This window comes from Apiospora marii, assembly GCF_038362585.1.
Source record: "Apiospora marii strain CBS 49790 chromosome Unknown utg000004l_segment0_segment1, whole genome shotgun sequence".
In the NCBI taxonomy this organism is placed as follows: domain Eukaryota; kingdom Fungi; phylum Ascomycota; class Sordariomycetes; order Amphisphaeriales; family Apiosporaceae; genus Apiospora; species Apiospora marii.
In genome coordinates, this window is record NW_027117376.1 from 2,164,511 (window position 1) to 2,176,437 (window position 11,927).

The 11,927-nt window shown below is 53.3% G+C and overlaps 4 protein-coding genes across 4 annotated transcripts; 3 read left to right on the plus strand and 1 right to left on the minus strand.

The window, feature by feature from the left end:
* Positions 1 to 541: 541 nt before the first annotated feature.
* On the plus strand, positions 542 to 1,519 carry PG985_007632 (uncharacterized protein; the record flags this gene model as incomplete). Its single annotated transcript, XM_066827400.1, has 1 exon — positions 542 to 1,519. One exon carries the CDS (start codon positions 542 to 544, stop codon positions 1,517 to 1,519), a length of 978 nt encoding a protein of 325 aa, XP_066685075.1.
* A 2,338-nt stretch (positions 1,520 to 3,857) lies between these two features.
* On the plus strand, positions 3,858 to 4,606 carry PG985_007633 (uncharacterized protein; the record flags this gene model as incomplete). Its single annotated transcript, XM_066827401.1, has 2 exons — positions 3,858 to 4,009; positions 4,186 to 4,606. 2 exons carry the CDS (start codon positions 3,858 to 3,860, stop codon positions 4,604 to 4,606), a joined length of 573 nt encoding a protein of 190 aa, XP_066685076.1.
* Positions 4,607 to 6,485: 1,879 nt separating this feature from the next.
* On the plus strand, positions 6,486 to 9,864 carry PG985_007634 (mediator complex subunit MED14; the record flags this gene model as incomplete). Its single annotated transcript, XM_066827402.1, has 2 exons — positions 6,486 to 8,275; positions 8,328 to 9,864. The coding sequence occupies 2 exons, from the start codon at positions 6,486 to 6,488 to the stop codon at positions 9,862 to 9,864; spliced, it is 3,327 nt and encodes a 1,108-aa protein (XP_066685077.1).
* A 599-nt stretch (positions 9,865 to 10,463) lies between these two features.
* Positions 10,464 to 11,332, minus strand: PG985_007635 (uncharacterized protein; the record flags this gene model as incomplete). The annotated part of the gene is made up of 2 exons (XM_066827403.1): positions 10,464 to 11,047; positions 11,326 to 11,332. 2 exons carry the CDS (start codon positions 11,330 to 11,332, stop codon positions 10,464 to 10,466), a joined length of 591 nt encoding a protein of 196 aa, XP_066685078.1.
* Positions 11,333 to 11,927: the final 595 nt, after the last annotated feature.

Sequence of the window (11,927 nt, forward strand, 5' to 3'; positions counted from 1 at the left end):
TGTAAAACGGATCAGAGAAGCAATTCAGGCTCTAGGCACTCAACATGGGGTTGCCAGGGGGAGTGCGCTGACAGGCAAGTGTTTGTAAGATGCGGGCAAAAGTGGATCAGTGCGGTGATGACAAATCGGCACCCAATGCAATACCACCACAGGCCGTCAGGGAGTGCTGCAAGGGCAACCGACGTCTGAAGGTTGATTGGAAGGCCACTCGATCTGTGTTCGGGGTAATGTGGATGTCGATGATGGGCTCTTGCTAGGGCGGTAGTGTTGGTGAGATCCAAGGGCGCCCGACATCCGCAGTGCACATTGCGGGCATGGCAACATCAGCAGCGACATTACACAATGCAAGTTTGGTAATCCAAGCCAAGAATTGACACGGTAGTTAGGGCAACAGTATCCGTATTGGCGAATATAAAGATGTAGTTTAGGATCGAAACTAAGACGTGACCCAGGACAGAAAGTCATCAATCAGTTCGTCTCTTCTAAAGCAGTAAATTAGTTCACAGTCATCAAGACAGCCATATCACAACAACCTCGAACCATGTCCAATATTATCACCGTCGTCGGCGCCACAGGCATCCAGGGTGGCTCCGTTGTCAGGGCACTTCTGGACGACCCCAAGTACTCTGTCAGGGCAATCACGCGCAACGTCAAGAGTGATGCCGCCCAGGCCCTGGCAGCCCGCGGCGTCGAGGTAGTCGAGGCCGATATGAACGACGTCAGCTCCCTCAAGGCCGCTTTCACAGGCAGCCACGCCATCTTCGCCGTGACCAACTTCTTCGAGGCGGTCCCAACCACGGGCGTCGAAAAGTCAATGGAGATCGAGACCCGTCTGGGCGCCAACCTCGCCGACGCCGCGGCGGCAACCGAGTCGCTGGCCCACTACGTGTGGTCGACACTGCCCAATTCGCGCCGGAACACCGACGGCAAGATCGTGATCCCGTACTACGAGAGCAAAAATCGCGTGGATGACTACATCAAGGAGAAGCACCCGCAGCTGCTGCAGAAGACCACGTTCTTCTGGGCCGGTTGGTACGCCGGCAACATGAACTACCCGTGGTTCAAGCCCATCGCACTTCCAAGCGCGGACGGCGGCGAGGGCTCCAAGCGTTACATCCAGCTGCTGAGCGTGGCGCCCTCGACGATGCTACCGCTGGCCGGTGACGAGAAGACAAATGTGGGACTCTTCGTCCGGGCCATCCTCAACCATCCGGAGAGGGCGCTGCCCGCCAAAATGGTCGCGGGCTTAATCGAACAGAAAACGTACAGCGAGGTGGCCCAGGCGTATGGCGCGGCGCAGGGGATCAAGGTGCAGTGTTTGCAGATTCCCAGGGACGACTACCGGGAGCTCTGGCCGGTCTGGGGCGAGCTGATGGACATGACGAACTCCTATCTTGAGCTCATGGGTGGGAAAGCGCTCAGTACCGTCGACGGCGTCGTTTTGACGAAGGAGGATCTCGAGGTGGAAGGCTTGGTCGGGACAGTTGAGGCTTTTGCAGCGGAGAAGCACTTTGGTTAGGCAGAGCTTTGGACGCCGCAGTTCAGGTATTGGTTATCCACCAGAATGTACCTAGTTGCAACCGAATGTTTTTCCACTGATGTAGACAATGACCAAATTGGGTGAGGAAAGTTGATTTAATCCAAGAGGATGAAGTTGATGTGGTGTGATGCCAGCAGAGGGCAAATGCCAAATGTGTACGAAAAGCGGGAAGGGGCAATGCACTATGGGAAGATTGAGGGGATTAGAGTTCCCGTCTGGTCTCAGGGCGCAAGCACGTCAACTTGAGGTACTGCAAATGTGACAGGAATGTGACAGGCGAGATCAGAACGACATGAAATCGAACCTTTGGTCAAATCAACATTCGCTTAGTCCGCTCTTTCTCCAAGCACCGCTATCCAGCGTCACCTTCACCTTGGCTTCTCCATTGGCCACCATGGTTATTTTTCGTTATTCTGTGACGGCTGCACAATTATTTTTTTATTTATCACCGATATTATGCAGTGTAGATCTCCTACATTGGTAGAAGCCTAGAGCGGGTTTCCTTCCTGTTCCTTCCAACTCATATTTGAATATGCCCCGATACACGATTCCCCATGATCGGGCTACGATCACCGTGATCCAAAGTGATTCAACGATTGGCCATAATACAACTCAGAAATGGATGCCTGCTGTGAAAGAGCGTATACATTGCTTGGACTGACGAAGTACCAGACTTAATATGGATATCCTACGGACTCGATAACGTATTTGTACGGCCAGACTTTATGAGTAATCACCCGGGGCCAATAGGTCGATTCAGGCAAGTCCGTCACATATACCAACCATCAATCCAAAACCGACAGACCAGATACTATCAGCTCTTTGATGGCGAAGAAACGTTTACACGATGTTCAACCTTCTGCATCCTCCTCCCCGACATACCTCGTGCAAGAGCGTGGCCCACATAGCTTAGGAACATACCCACGCAAAGTGCCCATGGTATGTACCCCAAGGCCACCATGTTGGCGCTAGAGCCCAATCTCTTCCCCAACATCACTGCCCAGGTCGTCACCACAAGGAAGACGAGACTCTGGTATCGGTCCTTTTCTTGCCGCTGATATGCATAGAGGGACAAACAACACCCCATGCCCAAGCAAGATCCAAGCACAATCTCCGGTCCTGGGTGGGTAATGAGAAATGACATTCGCTCGAAGAGGTTGTCGCTTCCGATCTGAAGTGGCATCTGGAGGCGAATGCAATCCGCGATCAGTTGACTGACAAGCAACAAGGGTCTCGAAGACTTGTGAGAGACTTGACCAACTTGAGAGTCATCGCTCTGCTCCATACGCATGGTGTACGAGGTCGTCACCACACAACAGATCCCTCCTATGATCATTTCTGCCCCTTCTAAGAGCCCCGATCTTGCATTGTTGCGTATAGGGGCCTCGTCGATGCTTTTCTTGGGAGGGCATGGCAATGTCTTTGGGTACATTGGTAAAACGTCAAGGAACATATGACGAGACCATTGGCACATGTGTTTGAGAGATGGAACGTGAAGGTCAACATGCTAACATTTGCTAGAGATGTGTCGGATGTATTATAACAGCTTCACGAGAGTTCGAGTAAACCCCACATATCAGACTCTACCATCGTCGCACCCTCTTGAAAACGACACAAGCCTCGTGTACCAATGTGGTAGCCGCCGGTGATCTGGATTGCATTTGTCATCGGATCACATGCACTCTTACGTCAAGCAAACAAGCGACTCGGGCGATGAACAGGCTGAATGACGCATGCGAAAACACAGATGCGTGTCTCAGCCCCTCGCCTAGGCAGACTTTGAGGCTGTCTGGCGTACAGGGGTACTCCAACCAATCACGTCTCAATATCGCCCAAGTCGCCCGGTTCGCATGATGCTTGAATGTAGGCAAAAGGAACTAGACAGAACACAACTGTGAGAAGCAACTCGACGTGGCATACCCTCGGCCACACACCCTTCGCCCTGCGTTTATGGACTACCGGGTTGGGCATCAACACATAAAGCGCTCGACCTCCCGTTAAAGTGAAGCAATCGTCAAGCTTCATACGCATTGCCTGTACAGCGATTCCAAGGCAAAGCAGTGGACGCCTTAGGTAGCATGGATCTCGACAGGGATCCAAGCCAGGCCATCTACGATGGCCAATTTTCCGATTGGCAGTATCTGGCGAGGATACTAGATCCCCTTGTTCGATATCATGTGGAATTATGCCTCCTCTTTGGCTTTTGAACTCACACACGCCTCTCTGAAATCGCTACTATATGCTTACAATTATCCCTTATTGTTGTTATATGCTAGGTCGCAAGAACTGGCCTTACATTCAAAAGTCTGGCTCGAAGATGTCGATAGCTGATTCCCAAACGCGCGGTGGGGCAGATCGTCCTTGTAGGGCTGCAGTGGAAGTTGTGAGCAAGGTTCTTCCTCGGGGCGGTATGGCGGTTTCGGTTCTGATTCCTGTCTTTCACACGGAAGGATCTGCGCGCTTTTGGGCGTAGGTGAGGTATCGCCCCTCCAATGAGTCCGTTGGCTAATTGAGCGGATGAAGAGTGTTAGGTATATTTTCCATATCATATCTGCTTTTCGCGGTATCATTTAGGAGAGAGATTGTACAGTGAGAAAACCGTCTTTCTGAGAATGTGTGCAAAGCGACCGACTGACTGGAAACAGGAATTTCTGGCCATCACTTGTCCCTGTGTTGTTGACGGTCGCCACCTGGTATCCTTTTCCAGGGCCTTGGGTGGAGTTTGTGCTCCTCAGAATCCCGGAACTCCTGGTGGTGGCAAGCACATCCGCCGTCTTATTCGATCAAATCCGCGACAGCGCCGTTCTACCTTATAAGCAATGTCGATTGTTTCCCGATGAATTTGGAAAACCGTCAAGTCGCCAGGGAAGCCAGTTGTCACCTCAAGACAGCATCGTGTTTGCAAATATGGGTGATGGCTTTAGGTCTTTGACTTCCGCCTACCCCGGATCCGACCTCTCGTTACCTTCCGATACATCGGAAGGAGACCAGGAACCCTCAATTGCCGAAGGCAACGCGAACTTGGACCTCGAGGCGGCTCCTGGTGACACTCAACTGCGGTTATAGCCGCGGCGACCAACACGATATGCAGGGCATCGCCGGAACCCGGTTATTCACTGAACGGGGCATTGCCGGCAATCATGGCGCGTATCCTTACCACCTATTTGTCAGTCGTTGCTGGCTTCCTTGGTTGTCAAGTACTGCGGAAGTTCTCCGAATCTTCTCTACATACTGGAAGCTGTACATTAAGAATCTTTGGAAATTGGTGGTTCTCTCCGGCTAGGAATGATCTACATGACCTGATCGACCTTCTCGCGGGTGTTTGCGCTCGCTGTTACACAACATTCGATGGGATCGACTGTTCGCAGCATACGCGGCCATCTACGTTATACGGGAGCATCTAGTCACCTGGATGATGCTTATATTTTGCTTGTTATATTTCGTGTCGAATTGCTCATAACGGAAGATTGTATTAATTGGATTAGGGATAAAGTGAAGGGCCTCCCATTGTTTATTGGTTTGTTTTAAAGGGGGCTTTTGGCGTTGGGCGTTTCCATGGCATCATGGCCGTTTTGGGTGGGGTCAGCAGCGCTACTGACCTGCAAATCGCAGCGAACCGAAGATACAGGCCACCCCATTTCAATAACAGAGAGCATAGAGCGAGACCCCGCGACAACTGCGTTCGCACGCATAGGGAGTTATTCAGTCCTGCAATACGAGTTCAGCAGATTTATTTCAATTTCTGAGGCGGGAGCTTGTGCGATGTAGAATCAATCAACGTGGTGATGATAAGGTGATTGTCACATGGTAGAGTGTCGATCATTGAAGGGAGCTGATTTCAGTGCATTCCAGCTTATGTAGCACAGCTTGGACGTCAGGTGTGGGGCATCAAGTACCCGCCTGCACGTTTTGGCAGCAGAGCTGGAGAGCAGCTTGACGACAGACTGGAGCATTGGTTTCCTAGTCGAATGCGGTCATGATACTGAAGTTGGCCAGCCTTAATGTTTACTTAAACTAGACGAAAACTTCAGGTAGCCACCATGATACCATCCAGTGCAACGTTGCAGCATCGTGTTGTCGTTGGCACCAACAATCTGGTCTGAAGCTGAGATGCAGGTGGTATTGTGGCTTGCATTCACACGTCAAGCCACATCACATTGATAGCCGATAACAACAGAGGGGGCTGGGGGATACCGACAGAGAGCAAAGAGTGTGGGGCTGACGAAAGAAAGCAGCAACTGAAGTAGGTACCCATCCCAGTTCGTGGTGGTCAAACATGTTCAGCCTGCCTTAGCTTCCTTCGGCCGCTTTCCCTCGCCTGGACCGCATTCCTGCTCACGGTCGCCCTTTGACCATTTGGATTTTTCCGGCTGCCAACCCATCATCGATCGCGTCTCATCATCCGAATCCCCAGAAAGAGCAGCACCTGCATACCTGCCACTTCACCCCAGTTGCCAACCTTCGCGCAGCCTTAATCACCTCCAGATTCGAGTCTTGGACCTGCCGAGGATCCTATTCACCTGCTCCGTACCTGCCTTTAATTCCTCGATTGACTTTGCCCTTCCGGGAGCCAGCCGCGCCTTCTTTATTCTCTCGATTGCCCGCCCAACGACGACATAACCGCATCAACACACGACGCAACGTCACACCGATTACTGAATTCTTTTTCTTGCGACCGGCCATCTCTTACCATCGCCTTTCGCTCTGCTCTCGGCTTTCTTCACAGTTGCGATTTCTGCACACCATTTTTCCACGCCTCGGGTTCTTTGCGCCAGGCCAACCCAACCCATATACGCTCACCATCGAATGACCCAGCTTATTACGATATCCCAATCGCAAGTCCTTGCCCCCCCAGCATTCGGTTCTCTGCTGGCGTCACCCTAGCCGAGGCGCCTTGTGGCGGACGGGGGATTCGAGACATAGTTGATGCCGGGTGTTTTTCACCATGGAGAACGGTTTACAGAATGGCATCTCGACCAACCACGATAGAACTTCCGGCGCCACCATGAATGGCGACACTGCACTCCGACCCAACAACGCGCCCAACATGGCAAACGGCAACCCATCATCATGGCGCATGAACGACCTTCCCGATGAGGTTCGACACATCACCGAGGGCTTTGTCCCGCTAGGCCTGTTGCTGTCGCGACTGGCCCAGATGACACATAACCAACTACAGGGCAAGATTTTAGAGCTGGGTAAAGTCCCTCTACCTCCTGCGTCTGTCCTATCTGGAAGCGTGGATGAGAAGGGGAACGACCAGGTCGACGGGAGTATATATAAGAAGCAAGTGCTACTGCGATTTATTCAGGACACCCATGCGAAGTGGGTCAAGGCTCTTGTGATTACCTCCTGGAGCAGGAAGGTTGGCGATGTCAGCAAGCTGATCGATTTGATGGCTCACATCAACGAACACCGCATGTGCTACGAGGATACACTCGGGACATTAATCGACCTCAAGCGCGACCTTGTTGGAGCCCGGCTCCCGAACCCAGATCTTCAGACGGCCCTACAGGTACTCGCGACCGGTGAAGCGCCGTGGCTGCCCGACTTCAACTATGTCCCGCCTCCGCCCTTGACCGCTGAGGAGCAAATGCGATGGATCGAGGAGCTGAACACCCTGCTGTCTATTCGTCTGAACCTCGACGATCACGATAAGATTCCGTACCACTTCCGCGACTACAATATTGAGTCCGGGCGTGTGACGTTCAAGGTGCCGGGGGAGTTCGAGGTGGATCTTACGATTGCCGACGAGGATTTCGACAAGCAGTTCTGGTTCCTGGATTTTCGCTTCAGCTGTAGCCCAGCCCCCGTGAAACTCACCGATACGCTGTACTTGTTCATGGAGGCTAGAGTCAATGAAGCTCTCAAGGACAATGGGCTGCAAGGGTGCTACGATTTTCTCCACGAGTTCGTTCTTACCCACAAGGTTACCGAGTTCTCTCGTCAAGCGTTTGAGATGCAAAGGGGTCTCTGGGTCGACACGCTCAAGGTGGAACGACTCAACCGTGCCATGTCAATTCAATACTGGACGAACCGCTCAGCACCGAATGCGCCGAAGAGTTGGATTATCCTGGGAGTGCACAGCGGCAAGCGAATAGGAGTGGCCCCTCACCCAAGCCAAACGAGCTATATCAGTATCCGATGGTTCAAGGATGGCAAAGAAGTCAAGGACGTCCCGATCGAATTCAACGATGCCGATATTTCTGCCGAGTCGCTCCTGAAGCAGGTGATTGCCAGGCATACCGAGCATATCCTCTCAAGCATGTACCAGAAACTGCAGACCAAGGGTCGCTACATGCGGAAAGAGGCGTCAGTCTCCTTGCATGTTGCAACTCCGGAACCTGCTCAGATGGCGCTCAAGATGCAGCTCGTTTCACGCGATTCCGTTACTCTTCATATTGTACCGACAACGGGCCTGTTCTGCTTATCCCCGCCATTGCCCACCATATACCCTTCGGAAAGTCGCCTAAATGCTGCCAAAGACCCATCAGAAGACGGTCTCGCGGCGCTCGAGGCTCTCCGGTGCACATACGTTATGAAGGAGATTGGCCGACGTGGCAAGAGTCTGGACTGGAACATGTGCAGGGGGCCGTTGCGGCCCGAGGAAGTCAAACCTATTTTGCAGACTCGGGAGTTCCAGAATCTGTGGTTCACCAGGCGTGGATGGCCTGCGCATTGGTTCCTTATGCTGAGCCTGAGCCCGAGCGGAGATAGATGGTGGTTGATCGAAACGTAAGTTGTTAACGTGCATACTGATTCCAAATTGTTTGCTAACATGATACAGGACACAAAGCGCCACCCCTAATTCGGGGGCCAAACTTTCGACCTACACCCAATTACCGCTCACGCCCGGTTTGCCGGATTTCTCTGACAACTTCTTCCACAACCTCACCATTTTCAGCGCTGCGCTGATTTCGCATGTTATTGATCTCAAAACCCTACACAGTCGAAAAGTTAAGCATGTTGTTGGCAACCTAGGGATTCGCTCGTTGCCGCCGAACGTCCGGGTCCCGTCAGTTGTAGTACGATTATCCGAGATCATCAAACTGGGCAGATCGAAAGGAAGCAGCCGGATCTCATCATGGGCTGAGGATTTCGTCTACATTGAATTCAAGGGTACTGGAAACCGAAACCGACGGCGCCGGGCGAGGGCGGCGGTGGCCGACGGTACACCAGGTCAACCAGAAGCGCGGCCTGACGACGATAGCTCGGTGCAACAACTGGATACGATGGTCGAGGCTCGCTTCAAGGTGGCCGATCGCGCCAAATTCAGTCTACTCAAGGGACATGTGGAGCGCGACGTGGCATTTAATCCGCGCCTCGGTATATTTGCCCTCCGACTGGGTGCCCAAGTCGGGTCTACCATCTTCGAAAGCCTGGCCCATCGCCTTCAGGCCATCGAGAGACTTGTGGATTGCATTGACGCTATTAGGAAGAGCGACAGCGACATCAAGTGCGAAAGCATCACGCTTTCTCAGGTTGTCTTCAGCTACAGCGATGCCATTGGCCGCAAAGCCGGGCCGCAGACTCAAGCCAACCTGCGTCGATGGAAGGCGACACTGGATCTCCGCAGTGATCGAATCGCTCTGAAGCTGGAGAAGGGTAACCCCCACCTGCGGGCCCTGGACGGCTTCACTACCGTGCTCAACTCTCATCTGGGCTTCGCCAAGATACCCCTATATCTCGCCTTCACCCTGCCCATCCTGAAGGCATTTGACGCCATCGAAGATGCATGGATCCCCCTGGAGGCGAACAACCAAGGTCGCGTGGAGATTTTCTGCGCGACCATTGACTGCTTTGACATTAGATATACATTTGCAGGGCCCGATAAGAGACCATCCCGCCAAGTCACTCTCCAGGCCAAGCTCCAGACCCGGCAGAGTCAGCAGGGCCAGCCGTTTTGGCAGGTAACGCGCTATCAGCCCGACCAGGCGCCGAACAGCCCAGACGACGAGTTCGGCAAGGCGTTGAAAAAGGTCTGGGAGCCCAGCAGCGACAAGGGCTGGAAAGGGTTCATTAAGAGTGCCGCGTGCCCCACGGACGACACAGTTGCGCTCCTACTCCAAGCCACGGACCAAGCCATCCGGGAGGCGTCTAAGAAGATGCCGTCGCCCAAGGCCGTCAAGCAGCAGCCCCCTGCCCCCAAGGGCGCGGTTAAGAACCAGCAGGCGCCCATGATGAAGAACAACAATGCACCGATGAACCTGAAGATGCCGCCTCAGGTTATGAATAGGGCTCGCAGCCAGCAGCAGGTGCACCGTCAGGGGCCGCCTCCGCCGCAGCAACCGCAGCACCATGACAACCTCGTGGTGATTGATTAGAAGCGGTCACCCGGGCCCGCCACATCTATCGACGGGGTTAATAGTGGCGGGGAAGAGAAAAGTACTGATCATGATTGGCCGTTCACAATGGACACGGTCAATCTGGTCTCGATATGTGAAATTATTGAATTTGGGGTCGCCAGTAGACGCCACTAGCAGGCACGCATCTAGTGGAGGCTTGCAATAAAGGGGACGGAGGATGGCAAGGAACTGGTGAGGGATATAGCCGGAGAGACCACGGCTTTTGATGCGTAGACGAAGAGAGAAAGAAGGCCCAAAGGTTGGCAGAATTTGCATTTGAGATACCCAGGAATAGGCGGTACTGCATTATCATCATCATCCATCATCCTTGGCGGCCCATAGGTTAACGAAGAAAAAAAAAGAGACAAAAAATAATCAATAAAAAGTGCGCGTTGAATTGCAGCTGTGTTTGTCATGTGTGGTCAGGGTGACTGTACACGTAACGTCGATGTATATACAATTCAATGTGACTGATGCAGCAAGTATCTACGCCTAACAATCAACACATCACTTTGATTTAATTCGAAACAGGCTTGCAGTTTCATTTATTTTCTACTTAGGCCTATACGATATGACTACTACGACGCCTTGGCCGTCAGCGTAGCCGCCGCCGCCGTCTCTTGCGTCGCCGTGGTGCGGTCCTCGCCGACCATGCCCTGGATCAGCTTCTCGTGCACGCCGCGCCAGCCCTTGTCGACCTGGCCCTTGCAGATGGGGGCCAACAAGCGGTTACAGGTGCAGACGAGCGTCTGTACGAGCTCGAGCGTGCTCCCGTCCTCGTCCGGCTTCTTCTTCTCGCAGATGAACCACGTCGTCTCGAGCACGATCCCCAGCGGGCTCCGCACCCGGACCCAGACGCCCTCGGCGCAGTCGACGAACTCCTCGAGGCTGGTCACGTCGCTGGACCAGACGGGGTTGGGGACGTGGTCGTGGACTTCGTAGACTTTTACGGTGTTGTTTAGGGGGACGATGGACTTGGGGACTTTGTAGGAGGCGTAGTCGGACGAGGTTTCTTCGGGCGAGGCGAGGCGTCGGTAGGTGGTTAGGTGCGGGTCGGCGTGCAGGAACTTGTCGTGGTCTTGCAGGGCGGCGACGGCGGCGGGTTTGGTGACGCCCGCGGGGAGGGGGGTTTTGTTGGTGAGGGTGAAGCCGCCTTGGAGGACTATGCAGACGTAGTTAGGGTTAGTAGGTGGAGGATGGGCTTCTTCTTCTCTTGTTGCTCCATTTGGGGGCTTGAGGAGCTTCACGATGATACTTGGTGGAGGTGGAGGTTGAGGTTGGAGCTTCTTGTGGGATGGATGCGGGGTGTTGGCTCGTGGCGGCAGGGGTTTAGTGGGAAGCTCCAGGGGCCGGGGATAGCGGGGAGATCGGGGTGGCAGGGCGTTAGCTAGCCAGAGCTTGTTGGCTGTTTTTGTGCTTGCTGACTTGACTGTTACTTACACGACATATTGTTCCTAATTTCGTCGAAGCTCGCCGGAAAGCTCGTCGCTCAATTGGGTGTTGGTGGACGGGGATGATGATGGTGCAATACAGCTTGGCAGATGGGGCAATGGTCGTTTGATATATGTTCACAGCTTCTGATTTGTTTTGGACGGAGGATGATGCAGCGAGCAACTAATGCACAAGAGAGATCGCGTCTAGTTTAACAGCTGGAAAGTGTCGTGATTCAGGGCCGCGCAGCCGCGTTTCAAGGACTCTCGGTCTAGACTACTACCGCTATTGTTTCAGCACGGTCCCCTCCTCCAACCGTCCCTTCCTGGCTCTGATCATACAGATGTTGTCCTCACATGCGCCTGCATAGGGACACCCCAGGCTGGACAATTTATTGGGGGCTTTGAATTCATCGTTTCTCGAGGCGCATCCGCATTGATTTGTAGGCGTAATCAACAAAACAATATGACGTGAGTTCGATGGCGACTCAACGCGCTTCCGCGCAGCTACTGTGTCATTCATACTTCCCATGTAAGAGAGAAGGAGGGCCAAGCAAGCACCGCAAAACAAAGCATGCCATACACCTCCCGTGTCACACCACCACAACTTAC